The 16,534-nt window shown below is 36.5% G+C and overlaps 1 protein-coding gene across 1 annotated transcript in view; it reads right to left on the reverse strand.

Annotated features, from left to right (window-relative positions):
• PDE11A (phosphodiesterase 11A) overlaps positions 1 to 16,534 on the reverse strand; it is a 423,612-nt gene that overhangs the window by 174,870 nt on the left and 232,208 nt on the right. Inside the window, exons 7-9 of the mRNA XM_059927271.1 lie at positions 11,460 to 11,535; positions 8,972 to 9,039; positions 7,936 to 8,028 (exon numbers count right to left, since the gene is read on the reverse strand). Of these exons, the coding sequence (XP_059783254.1) occupies positions 7,936 to 8,028; positions 8,972 to 9,039; positions 11,460 to 11,535 (237 nt within the window). The remainder of the gene's footprint in view (positions 1 to 7,935; positions 8,029 to 8,971; positions 9,040 to 11,459; positions 11,536 to 16,534) is intronic.

Below are 16,534 nucleotides of genomic sequence, written 5' to 3' on the forward strand. Positions count from 1 at the left end.
AGCAATATAAAATAACTTGTGAAGAATTGTAGGTTAAAAATTTAGAGGAAAAGTTAGACATAATAACAGTTGGGACATTTCAGCAGAGAAACCAAAGCTTATAAAAGAACTAAGTCAAAATGTCTAGAACTGAAACATACAACATTAATACAACAGAGTACAATAAAATATCAGAAATGGATGGACTTTATAGAAGACTAGAAAAAAGAATCAGCAAACTCTAAGAAAGTTCAGTAGACCCCAAACTGAAGCATAAAGGAAAAAAGAATGAAAAAATTACAAGTGTCAGAGATCTGGGGGCCAATATCACACGATTCAACATACATGTAACTGGGCCCGGAAAGAGAGAGAGAGAATAAAGAAAAATAAATATTTGAAGAGATATTAGCCAAATATTTTCCAAAATTAATGAAAGCTATCAACCCTTGGATCCAAGAAACTCAGTGAAACCCAAGAAAAAGAAATACAAAGAAAAACACACCTAGACACATCATAGTCAAATGACTGTAAAACAAAGATTAAAAAGAAAATGTTAAAAGCAATGAGAAATAAAGACACATTACATTTACAAGAATAATGGCAGATTTTTCATTAGTAACAGTGGAATCCAGAAGACAGTGACATCTTAAAAAGGCTGAAAAAAAAAAGAAAGAAAAAATTGTCAACCCAAATGACAAGGTGGTAAGCTCTAAGCGGTAGGTTACCACTGATTTTGATTTCTGATTTTACATCTTCTATAACCATAATACATTGTTTCAACTTAAAAACACTTAAAAAAAATAAGAAAAAAATTATATCATATATGGGTCATACTTAGTATAAAAGAATCATAAGAAAACAATTTGATTAATCTTTATCCTTATTACCAAATACTTAAATGGTAAGCACTATGTTTTTACTAGTGTAAAATATTTGTAAAATATTTCTATCTGAAGATCAACCAACACAACAGAGATTTCATATGACAATAGCCCTTTTGTAAAGAGATTAAAAGAAAGGAACAATCACATCTGTTGGGGGCACATCAGGAAACATTAAAGGAAGAGGTGAAATTTGAGGTTTGTTAAAAGGATTTTCAAGCAAATGGAGAAAAGACCCAGAGTGGGAATCTCTGGATATTTTTGAGAAACACATAATAATAGAGATTTTTTTTCCTAGATGGAGGCAGTGAAAACTAAGGTAAAAAGAATATTGATGTCAACAGTGGAGGATCTTGAAAGCTCTAATTTGTAGGCAATGGGAAGGCACTGATTTTTTTTAGAGCACAGAAGAGATACGGCCAATATTATACTTTAGGAAAACAAATCCGTACATTGTGAGTACTATGGGTGGGGAAAGAAGAAACTAGAGCCAGGATTATCAGCTTGAATAAGCAGCATTAATACAGGAAAGAGGAAATAAAGACCTGAACTACAGAGATGGCAGTGAAAAAGGAGATACTGCAGGAACCAGATTGACTGAACCTGGCAAATGGCTGGATGTGGAAAGCCAGGGAGAAGAGAAGTTAATGATAAACCACTGTGAATGAAAACATCATACCAATATTCTATTAATAACATATGTACATATTTTTTAATGGTGATGGTAATTATTACATATGTTAAGTCTGAACTTTTGGACGTACATAAAAGAACTAAGAGTTAGTTGGAAATGAAAGTCTGAAGCTTCAAAGAGAGAGAAAGAGTGAACTAGGAATACATATTGGAGGTCATCTCAGTTAAAGCCAAATGAGTAGCTGAAATTGCTCAGGGAAAGCGTGTATAGAGAGTAAGTAGGAGCAAATGGGTCAGATGATTCAACCTTGAAGAATATTCAGAAGAGGGCTGAAGAGAGGAGATTTAAGAATGAAAGACCAGAGAAGAACCACCTAGGTATAGGGTCATAGAAGCCAAGGGAGGATGTAGTAGAAAACATGGAAAGCAGGAAAATCTCTAGAGTTATGACTGATCTGCCTCCAAACAAAAAGATTTAAAAAAATACTTTGTGATCCTAATTATCTACAGCAGATATTATTGAGACAAAAGAAACAAAAACGTATCTACTGGGACTTCCCTGGCAGTCCAGTGATTAAGATTCTGTGGTCCCAATGCAAGGGGTGCGTGTTCAATCCCTGGTAGGGGAACTAAGATCCCGCATGCCGCATGGCCAAAAAAAAAAAAACAAACCCATACATACTTCCTCATCGCTAGCTCAAGGAATGCCCCACAGAGCCAGCTTTGCAGAATTTGTGGAATTCATTTACAAAATTATAAACTGGAAATCACAGTTTTCATAGATATTTCAAGACTATGTCCTAAATTTGCAAAAACAGATGCTTACAGAAGCTGTTAGCAAGTCACAAAACGCTTCAGATACAATTAGGTATCAAATTAGGTATGAAATTAGGTTCATTTATTCATAAATAAACAAATAAATTAAAAAATAACATAACTAAGCAAATATTTATTGAGTACCTACTATGTGTCAAGAACTATTCTAGGTACTGGAATAGAAACTGTTTCTCCTTTTACTAAAGAAAATGGAATATATTATAGATAGCTATAAAATTCTAGTAAATTACATGATGAGTCTTGTAATACTAAAATTGCTGCCCTGTTCCTTGTTTTTAAGGTTCATCTATCTTTGCTCTGGATCCTGGTCTCTCTCATGGCCATGAAATAAACCAGTCATTTACAGGTTAATTACCATGGTGGACTGGTTATTCTCTTTTCTGTGTTCAGAGAAAACAGTCAACAGCATGAACAGATAAGAGAAGTTAAGAACTGAGAATGGGGACTGGGCATAGGTGTTCACTGATAACATTTCAGATGACTCCTCAAAGGAGAGGCAAAAATGGAAGCCATTAGAAGGAGTCAAAGAGTAAACGGGTATTTAAAGCAAGGAGGAGATAGCACCCTTTAGCCTCACCTCATTTCATCTACTGTCTTCAACCTAATTCAACAAATATTTATAAAGGAAGTAATGATATCCAATACTGTGGTTGCTTTTTGTGAAAAAAAAGACTTGGAGAAATTATCCCACAAATAGATCACTCTGTGCCAGTGGTTCTCACCTTGCACTGTGCATCAGAATCACATGGAGAACTTTTTGTAAATACATATGCTCAGTCTCTATTTCCAGAGATTTTGATTCAATCAGTTTAGAAAAGGGTGCAGGCATCAATATTTTTTAAAAGCACCCTGTTGATTCTAATGCGTAGGCTATGCTAGAATACCCCAAAAGCCCAATCAGCATGTCACTGTGAGACCTTTCTTTGGGCAACAGAAAGCAGCAAGTGAAAAGTTGAAGCTCACACTATCTGTTTAGTTGGTCTTTACTGGCTCTTCAAAGAAGTTCAAGAAATTTGGCATGATTATTTTCTTAGTGCCCTTTTAAAAGCCACAATTTGATCATAAATTTATAAACCAGCTCAATAAGAGCCTGGAATTTTCACAGAGAACAGCTTCCAGAGCTTTTTTTTCTTTCTTTCTTTCTTTTTAAGTAACTTACCATGTAGTAGTGGCTACAATGGGGAACTAATTACTACATAATCATTTCAAGAGCGTAATTAATTTGTTTCCTTTTTTTCTTTTCTCCAAAAGAAGTGTTTACATAATCCAACATATTGTCAGTAAAGAAGGATTTACAAGTGGGAACAATTCCATTTCTGCTGATGTGTTACATTTGGCTTTGTAATTGAGAACCTGGATCCATTGTACCTACAAATAAACATGGGTCTTCCCAGGCCTGACACTTATCATTTAGACAATCATTGGATCATGGTCTGACAGTAACTTGGTCTGGAAAAAATCATTTTGATAGACAAAATAGGATGTTTAAACGAGACTCTGTCTGAGTTTATAGTTGAGACCAACAGGTACCACATTCTAAAGGGAGTGCTAAGGCCATCTAGGCCTTCTATGTAGGACTTGGAAAGAAGATGCCCCTGCCTCCAAGTTAAGGTGCTGGTTTCCCAACTCTGCACTGTGTAAAAAGGATAACAGTTCATGAGAGCCCCGTATTGAGGATTTCTTAGGGTTTCTTGAGAGTTCCTTCCAGAGAACCACTTGTAGGACCTACAATGTATTTCCCCAGGGTATAGTGTGGGAACAGAGACTGGTACCTGATTCATGCCTAAAAATTCCAAAAGTTAGTGGGCAGGAGAAGAGAGCTGCTTTGCGGAAGACTTGCATTTCAATCTAATGGTTGAAGACATGTGAGTTTTCCCATGGACCAAATGGACCTATGAAAGATACCCAGGCGTAAAAGGACTTTGACATGGAAGCAACCCAAGTGTCTATCAATAGATGAATGAATGAACACAAGATGGTATATACTTATGATAGAATACTAACCAGCCTTAAAAAGGAAATTTTGACACGTGCTACAACATGGATGAGTCTTAAAGACACTATGCTAAGTGAAATAAGCCAGTCACAAAAGGACAAGTACTGTATGATTCTGCTCATATGAAGTATCTTGAGTAGTGAAATTCATAGACATAAAGTAGAATGGTGGTTGCTATGGGATGCATGGAAGGAAGAATGAGGAGTTGGGGGTCAATGGGCACAGAGTTTCAGTCTGGGAAGATGAAAAAGTTCTGGCGATGGATGACGGTGATGGTTGCACAACAATGTGAATGTACTTAATGCCACTGAACTGTACACTTAAAAACAGTAAATTTTATGTTGTGTCTGTTTTACCACAGTTAAAAAAAGAAAGAAAAACAGGCCCTGACCAAGAGAATTTCCTGGAAGAGTGAGATGATTCCCACAGAGGAAGAGTCTGGATGGGCCCCTGGAAGCCAGGGGCTGAGAGGGGATTATAACCTGTCAGTCAGGAGAGGCAAACCCACATCAGGGATGGCTATCAAGAGATTGCTAGCCCCGAGAGTCCTCTAAGAATTTATAAAAGCAACTCATGATAAACAGAGAATGCTGATGTCTGATATAGAGGGCCCTGAAACCAACTTAGGACAGCATCAGTCATGTAAGGCTTTGCCCTCTCATCCAACCTCCCTGCACCTGTCTTAGGGGAGGAAGTGAAGTGAGGAAGAGTCACAAAGCCCACTATGACCCTCTCCTGACCATAGGCTTCTAATCCTGGGCAAAGGGAAAAGCTCAGAGACTATTTAACACCTGAGTATGTCAGAAGAGCTGTGGAATCTACCAGACTTCACTCAAGAGTGGGGAAGATTGATTCAACAGAGTAGGTTTAAAGGAAGAGGGGTGACAAAGAATCAAATGGCATTCTGCTGGCATCCTAGAAGTCTAACTTCTTCAATCACCCAGTTAGAGAGAAATATCTCCTTGGAGCTTAGGGGATTGCTCACGGAGAATCATCTCTTTCACTTCTCTCCTTCTTCTCCACCTTCAGAAAGCCAGACTGGTCTCTTAATCATCATCTAAGGAAATACCCCAGGGAACACAGTATCTGGGAAGAGGTCCCACACCCAAACAAGTAAATAACAATTTTCTACTCATGGCTTATAAAGGGGGAAGGGAATACAGAGGTGCTGCTATGTGGCCAGCAAGACTGTCACTAAAATGACTGCCAGTTCCTCCATCACAGCCCTAGCTTTCCCCTTCTGCAATGTTGATGTGGCAGACCAAAATAATTATTTGTGGCTGCATGCATTCATTTATTCAATACACTTTTACTGAGTACCATTATATATAAAACACCAAAAGGAATAAAAGATAGCTAAGACATGATCATATGCTTTGACGGACATATGTTCTAGTGGAGGAAAACATACAGACTCACCATTAACTGTAATATAGGGCAAAGAGAGGAACCAATAACCATGAGATTAGAAGCTTTATAGAGAGAAGATTACATTTAAATCAGGCTTTGAATGATGGGACAATTTTGAGGGGAGATGGCATAATTGGAACAGAATAACTAAAGTGGAGAGGATGTTAGAGCGAAGATCAGAGGGCAGAGAAGCAGGTGGCTGATTTGTAGACTATGAAGTAGTTGAGTTTGTAATTTGCATAGAATACTCTGAAAAGAGAAATGAGGGCCGGGGGCAGGAAGATAGTTTGGTATGAGATTTCCAAGGGCCTCAAAGGCCAGAAGTTTGTACTTTGATAGGTAATGGGGGAGTAATTTAAGGTCTATGAGTGGGTGAATGATGCAATCTAAAATATGGTTTAGGAAGAATGAATAGAAGGCTATTACAATTGCTCGGTCAAGAGGTAATGAAGCCCTTGAGTAGGATGGTTGCTGTGGCAATTGGAAAGGAGGAAAGGGATAGGAGAGGCTTTTGGGAGGTAGAATAAATGGGGCTTGGCTCCTGATTGCATATGCCCTTTCCACACCCTCTGTTTGACCTTCATTCCTTCCCTCTTTTGATCATAAAGGTGTATAAGGTGTCCCTTAATACGCTAACTTATATTTCCTGGAAAATTTCTCATCAGTGTTAGGTAAGGCTTCATTTGCAGTATCTATGAAAGACTCCCCAAAGGACAATTCTTGATGTTCAAAATGAAGAAGTAATATTCTACATCTACATTCCTGCTTTATTTTCTCTGTATTCTAGACTTACAGGTAAAGTTTTACCCCTTTTATCCTAGGATCCTTACTGTCAGAAAATGTAAGCACACATTAGTACATTTCTCATGAAGTTCCTGCTGCTCATGCAAAATGGAAATCAGGATCATAAAAGTAAAGTTATTAAAAATGATAGTAAATTCCTTTCTTTGTTCCGTTATTCAGCTTTAAGAGCATCTCTGTTCTCTAAGAGCCTCAGAGTATTAATTTTATATATTTAGGAATAAAAGAACTTAACAATATTCGTATTCATGTACAATATTTATAAATACATAATTCTAAAGTACAGATCTATTCAGAAGTTAATGTATACTATAGTATAGGTAGATCTCATTCCAGAGTTTGAGTTTAGTAGCTCTCAACACATCGTTTTTTGTCTTCATAAAGTTCTGAGATGAGAAATCCTTCCAGAGGAAATTCCCTGGTGGTCCAGTGTTTGGGACTCTGTGATTTCACTGCCGAGGGCCTGGGTTTGATCCTTGGCTGATCCCTGGTTGGGGAACTAGAATCCCACAAGCCGCGCGGTGTGGCCAAAAAAAGAAATCCTCCCAGATATTCTTGCATATGGATTCCTGGGCTAGGGATTGAGGTGGATACCACCTGATTATTAGAGTCGAGAGTTTGGTATCTGGTGGGGTAGGGGTTGAGTGGAGGTGGGAGGGACAAAACCAAGATGGCAACACCAGAATTCTGACTGGGAACGCTGCTTTTGACACTGGCACAAATAAAGCACACAGAACATACAAGTCCACACAAATAAGTCAGCTTCTGAAAAGTGAGATTGTCACAAGGTTCACAGTTGGGCTGGAAATTTGGGAGTGTCAGTAATAATTTTTGTGTCTTAGGGCAGAAGGTATCTGAGTTATACAAACAAGGGGGTATACACTATGAACCCAAATGAACAATTCATGGGTGAGGAGACTGTGACTGCATTAGCACAGGGAGGGGTGCATAATGACAGGATCAGTTTCCCCCATCTGAGTCACATATCTTCATAGAGAGGCTTTTTTCTTATGGTAATAATAGTTGTGAATTTCCAGAATATCTATACATATTCAAAATACATTCATAATACATTTTATATCCTGACAAATTAATTTTGGATCATCTCTTTTAATAATCCTAATATTTAAAATTTGTATTTAACTGTACACCATACATGGCTGGGCTTCAAGGAATCTGTGAACTCCTTGAAATTATATGTAAAACTATGTGTGTATGTATATTTTTCTAGAGAGGATCTCTAGCTTTCATCAAACTCAAACCTATAACTCTAAAATGATTAAGACCCAATGAATAGATAATTAAAAATTGAGAAATTAAGCCCCATAACAAGGACCTTTTTCCCCTCATAAAATCAGGGCTTTTTAGCACAAATTCTGACATAAATATTGTACTTACATCAAGAGCCACAGATTGCTTGGCCCACGACTTCTTCACTTGATCATACATAATTGTATTGTTGATGCCAAGGCCACAAAAGATGACAAAAGCCTAGGAAAGAGAAAGCTCACTAACTAAAAATTGCGATAACTCATTGGCATAATCTAATATAAAAGCACGCAGTCATCAGGAATGGGCCTTAAAATATAATTTTATTGTATACAGAGGTAGGCCTTGGGGAAATATGCACATTAAAATTCTTAATTACTATTGTCATGTAACAACTTTATTGCTCACATTGCCCATGAGAAAAATTATTAATTTAATGTCATTGTGAAGAAATTACTTTAAATACATTTAAAAACGTACAGTCCATTTAAATGCATTCTTTATTTAGGTTGTGAACTGATTTTAGTAATTTCATCCCATTTAACCAATAGCCACCTCTTTCAGTAGCTAGGCTATAAAATATTTTGGTAAGGAAACCAAGTGAGTGTAAATGAGGTAAATGTTAAGGGGACAGAGGATTCAGATTTAGAACCAATTAGTAAAGAAGCCCTGATGTAGCCTCAGCTGGAGAAAAAGAATCATGGGGTTTTCATGTTGGCTACCAGTACAAAGTCTACTAGGAAGCCTGTTCAAGGCTACCCTCTCTAGCTAGAGGGCAGACTGGAGTAAACAGAAGCTTGTAAACATAAGAAAGGTGATGGCAGTACGCCTGGCAGAGCTGGCTAGAGGTCTCATGACTGAACACACACAAACAAGACAAAGATAAGACAATTAACACTTTGGAGAGAAGAGGGAGGCAATTCAATTCTGCAAAAAACAATCAATTAGGGTAAAAACATCTAATTCATGAAAAAGGAGAATCAAATCTTACCTAAACATTGATATATTCTTTAAATCGTCCTTTAAATTTCATCACACTGTCGAAGTATAATGATTAATAAATGTCAAGTAATAATTATTTATCCTTCCTAATGGGGGCAAGCTGTAACCAGGAGACTACTGGTGACTCAGCTGTAATACCTGGTTCACGAATTTACTTTCTTACCTCAAAAAGTCGTTGATCTGCGTCATCGAAAGGTTTCCCATCAAGTCTATTTAACACTTGAGCCACTCCTGTGAGAAGAGGTTGGGATATGTGGTCATTTTCGGTGCTGGACACCGTGTTCCTACAATACAGTAAGATGACTCTATGCTCCTTTAAGTGCACACACTCAGCTTAATCCCTGGTTACTCTCACACCTGCTGCCTCCGTGAGAGCAGATCTGAGGTCTGCTCAGAGCAGATCTGAGGTGTACAGGGATGCAGTCTATTTTCCAGCTGTGATATCCAGACCCGGTCTCAGGCAAGCCTGGAGTTCTACCAGGCATCAATCAGATTCACTAAAAATGGTTTTCAAGATGACTGTGCACAATAATTGATGTATCTGGCATACACATATATACACAATTACATACTTATACACATATACATATACATACTTGAATATCTATAACTGTATGTATATATGAACACATATATACATGCAATATATATAAAAATTTTAATTATATATAATTTAAAAATATATAAAAATATAATGTACATAATTATATAAATATACAATTAAAAAAATACATATAACTAAGTTTTTTTTTCAATTCTCTGAAGCACAGTGCTTGAGTTGAGGCAGCATGGCGTAGTGATTAAGAACATAGGCTCTGGAGTTAGACAGTCTTGGTTTGAATTTTCACCTCCACCATTAGTGGTGTTACCGTGAGCATGTTACCTAACTTTTTTAACACTAAATTTCCTCATCAGTAAAATGAGGATTAAAATGTTAACTATCTCAGTGGGTTATGAAGATTAAATGAGATAACATTTGATTAATGTTTGGAAAGCATATTGCTCCACACGGAGAGAACATTCAAGAAATGTTAGGAATTATGACACAGTTAACTTTCAAAGCAAGGTTAGTTTTGTTGCCTGTTCCCAATGGGTTTAAACTAGCTTTAACAAATTTAACTTGTGTGTGTCTTCTTTCCAAAGTTCATTTCCAGCATTATACCAGATATTTGGGGCACAACTATCAAAGCACACAAGTCTAACTGGAAAAATTCAACAATCTTGAAAACCATTCCCTTGTATCCCTATTTAGTATAAACAAAAATGACTATAATTCTAAAGCGTGCTTGTATTTTTTAAAACACCTAACTTCCCATCAGGGAGGTAAGTCATCATATGCTAGAAGACATGTATAATAAAATACAAAGCTCTTAGTGTGTAACAGGCAAACTACAGTCAGTTTTGAAAGAATAACAGATGTTTACTGTTAAGAAATGAAATGTAGGACTGCAGATGAGATTGCCATTGGACATCTACAGATAACGTATGGTGTTTCTCATGAAATTTCTCTTCTCTTTAAACTTAAATATTATATATTTTGGGAATTCCCTGGCGGTCCAGTAGTTAGGACTCCACGCTTCCAGTGCAGGAGGCAGGGGTTCTCTGGTCAGGGAACTAAGATCCCGCATGCTGCACAGCGTGGCCAAAAAAAAAAAAAAAAACTTAAATATATTTAAAATTCTACACATGATGTAATTCAATGCTTTGTACTAGGGGATCAAATTCTCAAATCTTAGAATATACTTTATGTTCAATAATGTACTAGTATTTTCTGCAAATTAAGCAAACTGATGAAAAAATTCTCTTAGAATTCAAGTCTTAACAATATTTACAGAATACTGAATCCTTTGGTAAGTCCAATATCTTAGAGTTTAAGAGGCAACCTTAGGGTGAAGCAAAGAGAGGCAAATAGTTACAATAGTTACCAAATGTATGTTACCTTATGTCTCTTAGAAAAATAACACATTTTCATTGTGTTTAAATAACTAATGTCTCCATCCTTCTTGACTTTAACAACTGACCCCTTCTCGCTTAGACTTCTTTCTTAGGTTTGAGATTTTCCTAACTGAATTTTCGAGGAAAGGAAAGGAGCAGGGAGGGAGAGAAAAATTGGAAACTGCTTTGGTCCACAATTCCCTTATTCAGGGGAAAGTGTAACCTATTTCGGAACCATCCAGGCAGAAAGACGCATGTTCAGTATATGCCTAACAATGCACGTCCTTTCTTCCTTTGCATTTACTCCACGTGTAAAAGCATAGATGTAAATATATAGATGTACTAGGAGTTAAGAAGCCCGAGTTTTACTTGGGACTCTGCTACTAACTCACTTTGCGACCTTATGCAAGTCTCTTCTCTCTCTTTGGGCCTCAGTTTCCACAGAGTAAGATAAAAGAGTTCAGTTAGCTGCTTTCTGAAATCCCCTCCAACTTCAAAACGATTGGTTCTTATTTAAAGGAATAAATATTTATTCATTGTCCTGATTAACACTGATTCATCAGGAGTCTTCACTTACGAGATTACACAAGAGTATGAGACATAAGTTGATGAGTCCTGGACATAAAAAGGGGAACATTTAAAAAAGAGATGGATGTATTTTAAAGTAAACTGCATTTCTTTATAAAAGAAGTTTGAACTATTTAGGTATGTCTTACCAATTATTTGGTGGTTGCTATTCCAAATAGGTACGCAGAGAACCGATCTTATGTGAAAACCAGATATCTGCTCAGCCTAGGATATAAGAAAGTAATCAATTAAAATTAAATATTATCTACCCATTTCTGACATATAGCTTACCACGTTTCATAACAGATATTTAAAAATAACTTTTAAAAAGACATATTATAATCTAATGTAATGCATATACTCACCTGTCTCTTTTCATTTAAAACATCACAATGCACATCCCAAGGAAATCATGCCCTAACCAAATATGAATCAACCAATAAACCCCACACCAGCACTACCTCTCCCAATCCCTGCACCCACATAAAGCTGAATGGAAAACTATCTTGATCACGATCACACCACCAGACAAGAATTCTGGCAACTGTTTCTGCTGAGTATTTAAAGCATTTTAATTAAACCAGTGGTCAATATTTCTCTTTAAGCACATCTTTTAGTAAAAAAATTGAGTCTATAATGCTGTTATATGTGTATCTACTTTTTAAAAATTTATTGAAGTATAGTTGATTTACAATGTTGTGTTAATTTCTGCTGTACAGCAAAGTGATTCAGTTATACATATGTATACATTCTTTTTTTTAAGATTCTTTTCCATTCTGGTTTATCACAGGATATTGAATATAGTTCCCTGTGTTATACAGTAGGACCTTGTTGCTTATCCATGTATTTACTTTTAATATTCTATATTTCTAACATTACTGATTTATTACATATGTTGCAAAATCATATAAAAATAAAAGTCACGAAAGATAAGATAAAAGTAAGGTTTAGCAATCTTTCTGTACCCTAACAGATTGTAAGGAGATGATATATTTGAAATACAAAAGTATAATTATCAACATCAGAAAAATGTCATTCAGTAACAAGCTCCACTTAATATTAAAACCAATGATCCATATTTGAATTGTTAGATAAGAGCTACTAAAGACTGAAAGGGTGTTAGTGAATTGATATGACCTTGGTTTCTAGTGAGAAAGGTCAACCTGTCATCCCAATCCAATCAGAGAAAAAATAAAACATTGAGGTTCTAGATTATGGTTATTGGGATAAAAGATTTTCTTTTATATTTTAAAACATTTATTGTAGAAGTTAAGAGCTACATATTTTAAAAAGTTGAAGTTGGAAGTTAATTTATACACCTAAATTTTATATTTGGATTTATTTTTTGGTTTTCCTCTGAGGAATTAATTTTTCAGATGTCTTCTACTCTTGATACCAGTATATTAGTTTGTTTTTTAAAGTAATTTTTTGATCTTTTCCTAGAAATCTTTCCCTATTCCTAGCTCATGAAGATATTCTCCTATTATTTCCCGAGAATCTTTATTGTTTTAACTGTTACTTTTAGATTTACAATCCAACTGAAAATAATTTTTGAGTATAGTGTGAGCTGAGAGTCAAGATTCTTTTTTTTTTTTTCTTGGTGGATATCCAACTGGACCAGAACCAATTTTGTGGGGCAGAGGACATGCCTCTCCCCGCCACTATCTGGTACCACTTTTTTCATTAATCATGTGTGCATATATGTAAGGACCTGTTTCTGGACTCTGTTCTGCTTCATTGATTTATGTGTCTACCCTTATACCAATACCATACTGCCGTGAATAATAATGTCTTATAATACGTCTTGGTATCTGGTGGTGTAATTTCTCCAACTTTTTCCTTCTTTTAGATTGTCTTGACCATTTTTTGCCCTTGGCATTTCCATATTAATTTTAGAATCAACTTGAAGTACACGCGCACACACACACACGCACACACACACTTACACTGCTGAGACTTTTATTGGGATTGTATTGAATTTATCAGTCAATTTGGGAGAAACTTGACATATTTACATCATTGAGTCTCTCAATCCATAATATCCCTCTACTTAGAGTTCTTAAAAATTTCTCTAAGCAAATTTTTATAGTTTTCTATGCAGAAGTCTTACATATAATTTGTTATATTTGTACCTGGTGTTTTAAAAGTTCATGTTATTATAAATGGTATTATTAATTTATTTTCTAATGCTTTTAATTGACATATAGAAATATAATTGATTTTTGTATATTGAACTTGCATCCATCAATCTTGCTAAATTCAATTGTTAACTTTAATATCTGTAGTGCTTTGGATTTTCCAGGCATTTTATCATGTCATCTTACTCTTCAATTCTATGCCTTTTAATATGTGATTTTAGATCATGTGATTTTTTTCTTTTTCCATTTGTTAATAGCGTAAATTACATCAATTGATTTTTGAGAATTCCAGAAAAAAACCAAAAAAACAAAAAAAGCAAAAAGCCTGGGCATAAATCATTCATCAATGCACTCTTTCATCATATATTTATTTACCACCTCCTATGCACCAGACACATTGCTGGGTATTAAGGATATAAAAATGAATTCAAACAGTTATTACCCTTGAGGAGCTCACAGTCTAGTCAAGACAGAAGTAGTTCAGATAAAATAAGTGTCCAAGTAAAGAACGTTCAGAATACCACACAAAAGCCAGCAACTGACTGTGTTTAGAGAAATCTGGAGCAGTTTTAGCTCCGTAAAAGTGGGTCTTCAAAGATGAGGGTAACGATGATGACAAGATAACATTTACTGGATGCTCAATTGATGTCAGGCACCTTGTTCTGCACTTTCACATGCATTACTGCATATACTTATTCAAACAACCCTATGAAGTAGGTACTGTTAACATCTTCCCTTATCAGATAAGACCTAGACAGACTGACTGCTTTGAAAGTGGAAAGATTGGTTCAAAGGAAGCCAATCACAAACACATCCATCAAAGTTATCTTCCAAAAGAACAAAGTGGTTTTCTTCCTCTCCCTAAGGAGAGAGTCTGAATAACAGCAACGTCAGTGAGCACGAAGAGAAGGAAGTCAATTTTAGAGAGGCTTGGGAGGTGTAATCTATAGACTTGGGCTGGCCAGAGCAGCACTAGGATGCTTGGGTGTGTTTTGTTTTGCTGAGGGTCACACACAATTGTCGGTGGTCCCGCCCCAGCGCTGAGTAGCAGGCACAAGTGGCTCTGCCAACTCTTGGGACAACTGTAGCCCCTGTCTAACCTCTCCCGGGAAATCTGAAGCAGCTGAGGGTAGAGACCACAGTGCAAGAAGAAAGGGAACATGCACTGAGTGACAGAAACAAGGAGAGAGACAGCCTGAGAGGCTTGGTGGTGACAAAAATAAACCTCAGGCTCTTTGTCAGTGAAGTAAAAGATAATTTTGCTTACCAAAAAATTAGTGTAGTTCCCCAAAAGAATTTTTGTTCTAGGGAGGTAGGAGTATGTGTTCTCCCATCCCTACAAAAGATAATATTGAGGTTCCTGGTTTGAGGAAGGGCGGTGGAGCTCCTTGAGGTGGGGAACACAGGAAGTTTGAGGGAAATGATTCCAAATTCAAGCTGACACACATTACCATTGAGAGGGCAACGGGAAGGGAGAGAGAAGAAGGAGCCTCTCATATTAACTGCGTGGGTAAAATCACCAAGAAAGAGCTTGTCCAATAAAAAGACAAAAAGGATGAAAAATTGAATCTGAGGGGACACAATATTTAGGACAGGAAGAAGAAGGTAGGATGGAAAAGAACTCCAAAGCTCATATTCTTCAGCTCAGGCTTTATAGCATTCCTAATGTGTGAACACATTGTTAACAGCCTTTCTGGAAATAGATTTATTGACATGTACCCAGTCTAAAAAGTATAAACACCCTTTGCCTTATCAATTTTATGTCTAGGAATTTATCCTATGGTAATTATCATAGCTATGAACAAAAGTTTACGTATAAAGGTATGAACCATAGCATTATTTATGATAATGATATATCAGAAATAACCTGAACATTCCACTGGAGGGAGCTGGTTAAGTAAATCATAGCACAGTGGAATATTATCCATCTAATTAAAATCATGCTATAGAAGAATATTTGTAAACAGGGAAAATTGTAATATATTAAGTGATAATAGTGTGGGCATCTGTGGGTGTACAAACATATATTACATACATTGGAAAATCCTAGAAAAATTATAACCATAATAGTTCCCTTTCAATTGTTTGTTTCTTTGCTTTTAAAATAAACTTTATTTTTTAAAAACAGTTTTAGGTTCATAACAAATGAGGCAAGTACAGAGAGTTCCCATATACCCTCTGCCCCAACACATGCACATCAACATCCCTGACTATCAACATCCCTCACTAGAGTGGTACATTTGTTGCAACTGATGAACCCACACTGATTCATCATTATCATTCAAAGTCCATAGTTTATATTAGGGTTCACTCTTGATGCTGTACGTTCTATGGGTTTTAACAACTTTATAATGACATGTATCCACCATTACAGTATCACACAGAGTAGTTTCACTGCCCTCAAAATCCTCTGTACACCACCTATTCATCCATCCATCCCTCTGGCAACCACTGATCCCTTTTTCATCCAGCTCTATTGAGGTATAATTGACAAAACTGTAACATATTTAAAGCGTACAACATTATGATGTGATACATGTATATACACTGTGAAAGAACTCTGCGTATGGGAGTTTTTTAGACTACTATTTCTATTTTCTAAATTTTAGATAATGAATTACTTGTACGCAAGATAAAAAGTTCTTTTCTAAATAGAACTATAGGGGAACAACAGTGTCAAATGTTGCAGAATAGTCAAACAGGATAAACGCTGAAAATGGGCTATTGGATTTAGTAACACAGAAGGATAATTGAAGGCAAAGATAGTCAAGGGAAGAAGGAATGGGATCAGGAACAGAAGTAAAGTGGTTAGTTCTGGAGAAGAGGAAGGCCACACTGAGAGAGCAGAGCTAGAGTCTCGCATGGGCTGAGCCCAGGAGGAGGGGAGCGGCGACCGAGGATGTTGAGGGTATTTCTAAGTCATTCCCACTCTGGCTGAGGAAGGGAAGTGGGGCCAGCACTAACTGGCTATGAGCACAGGGAAGAGGGGGTGGTGATGATTAGCAAGCTTGAAGCGCCCAACAAGATGGGAGAGGAGAAGAAGGAAGGATGGCAGAGTATGATGAGAGTGAATTTTCCAATTTTAA

Source organism: Balaenoptera ricei, chromosome 7, assembly GCF_028023285.1.
Source record: "Balaenoptera ricei isolate mBalRic1 chromosome 7, mBalRic1.hap2, whole genome shotgun sequence".
Classification (NCBI taxonomy): Eukaryota; Metazoa; Chordata; class Mammalia; order Artiodactyla; family Balaenopteridae; genus Balaenoptera; species Balaenoptera ricei.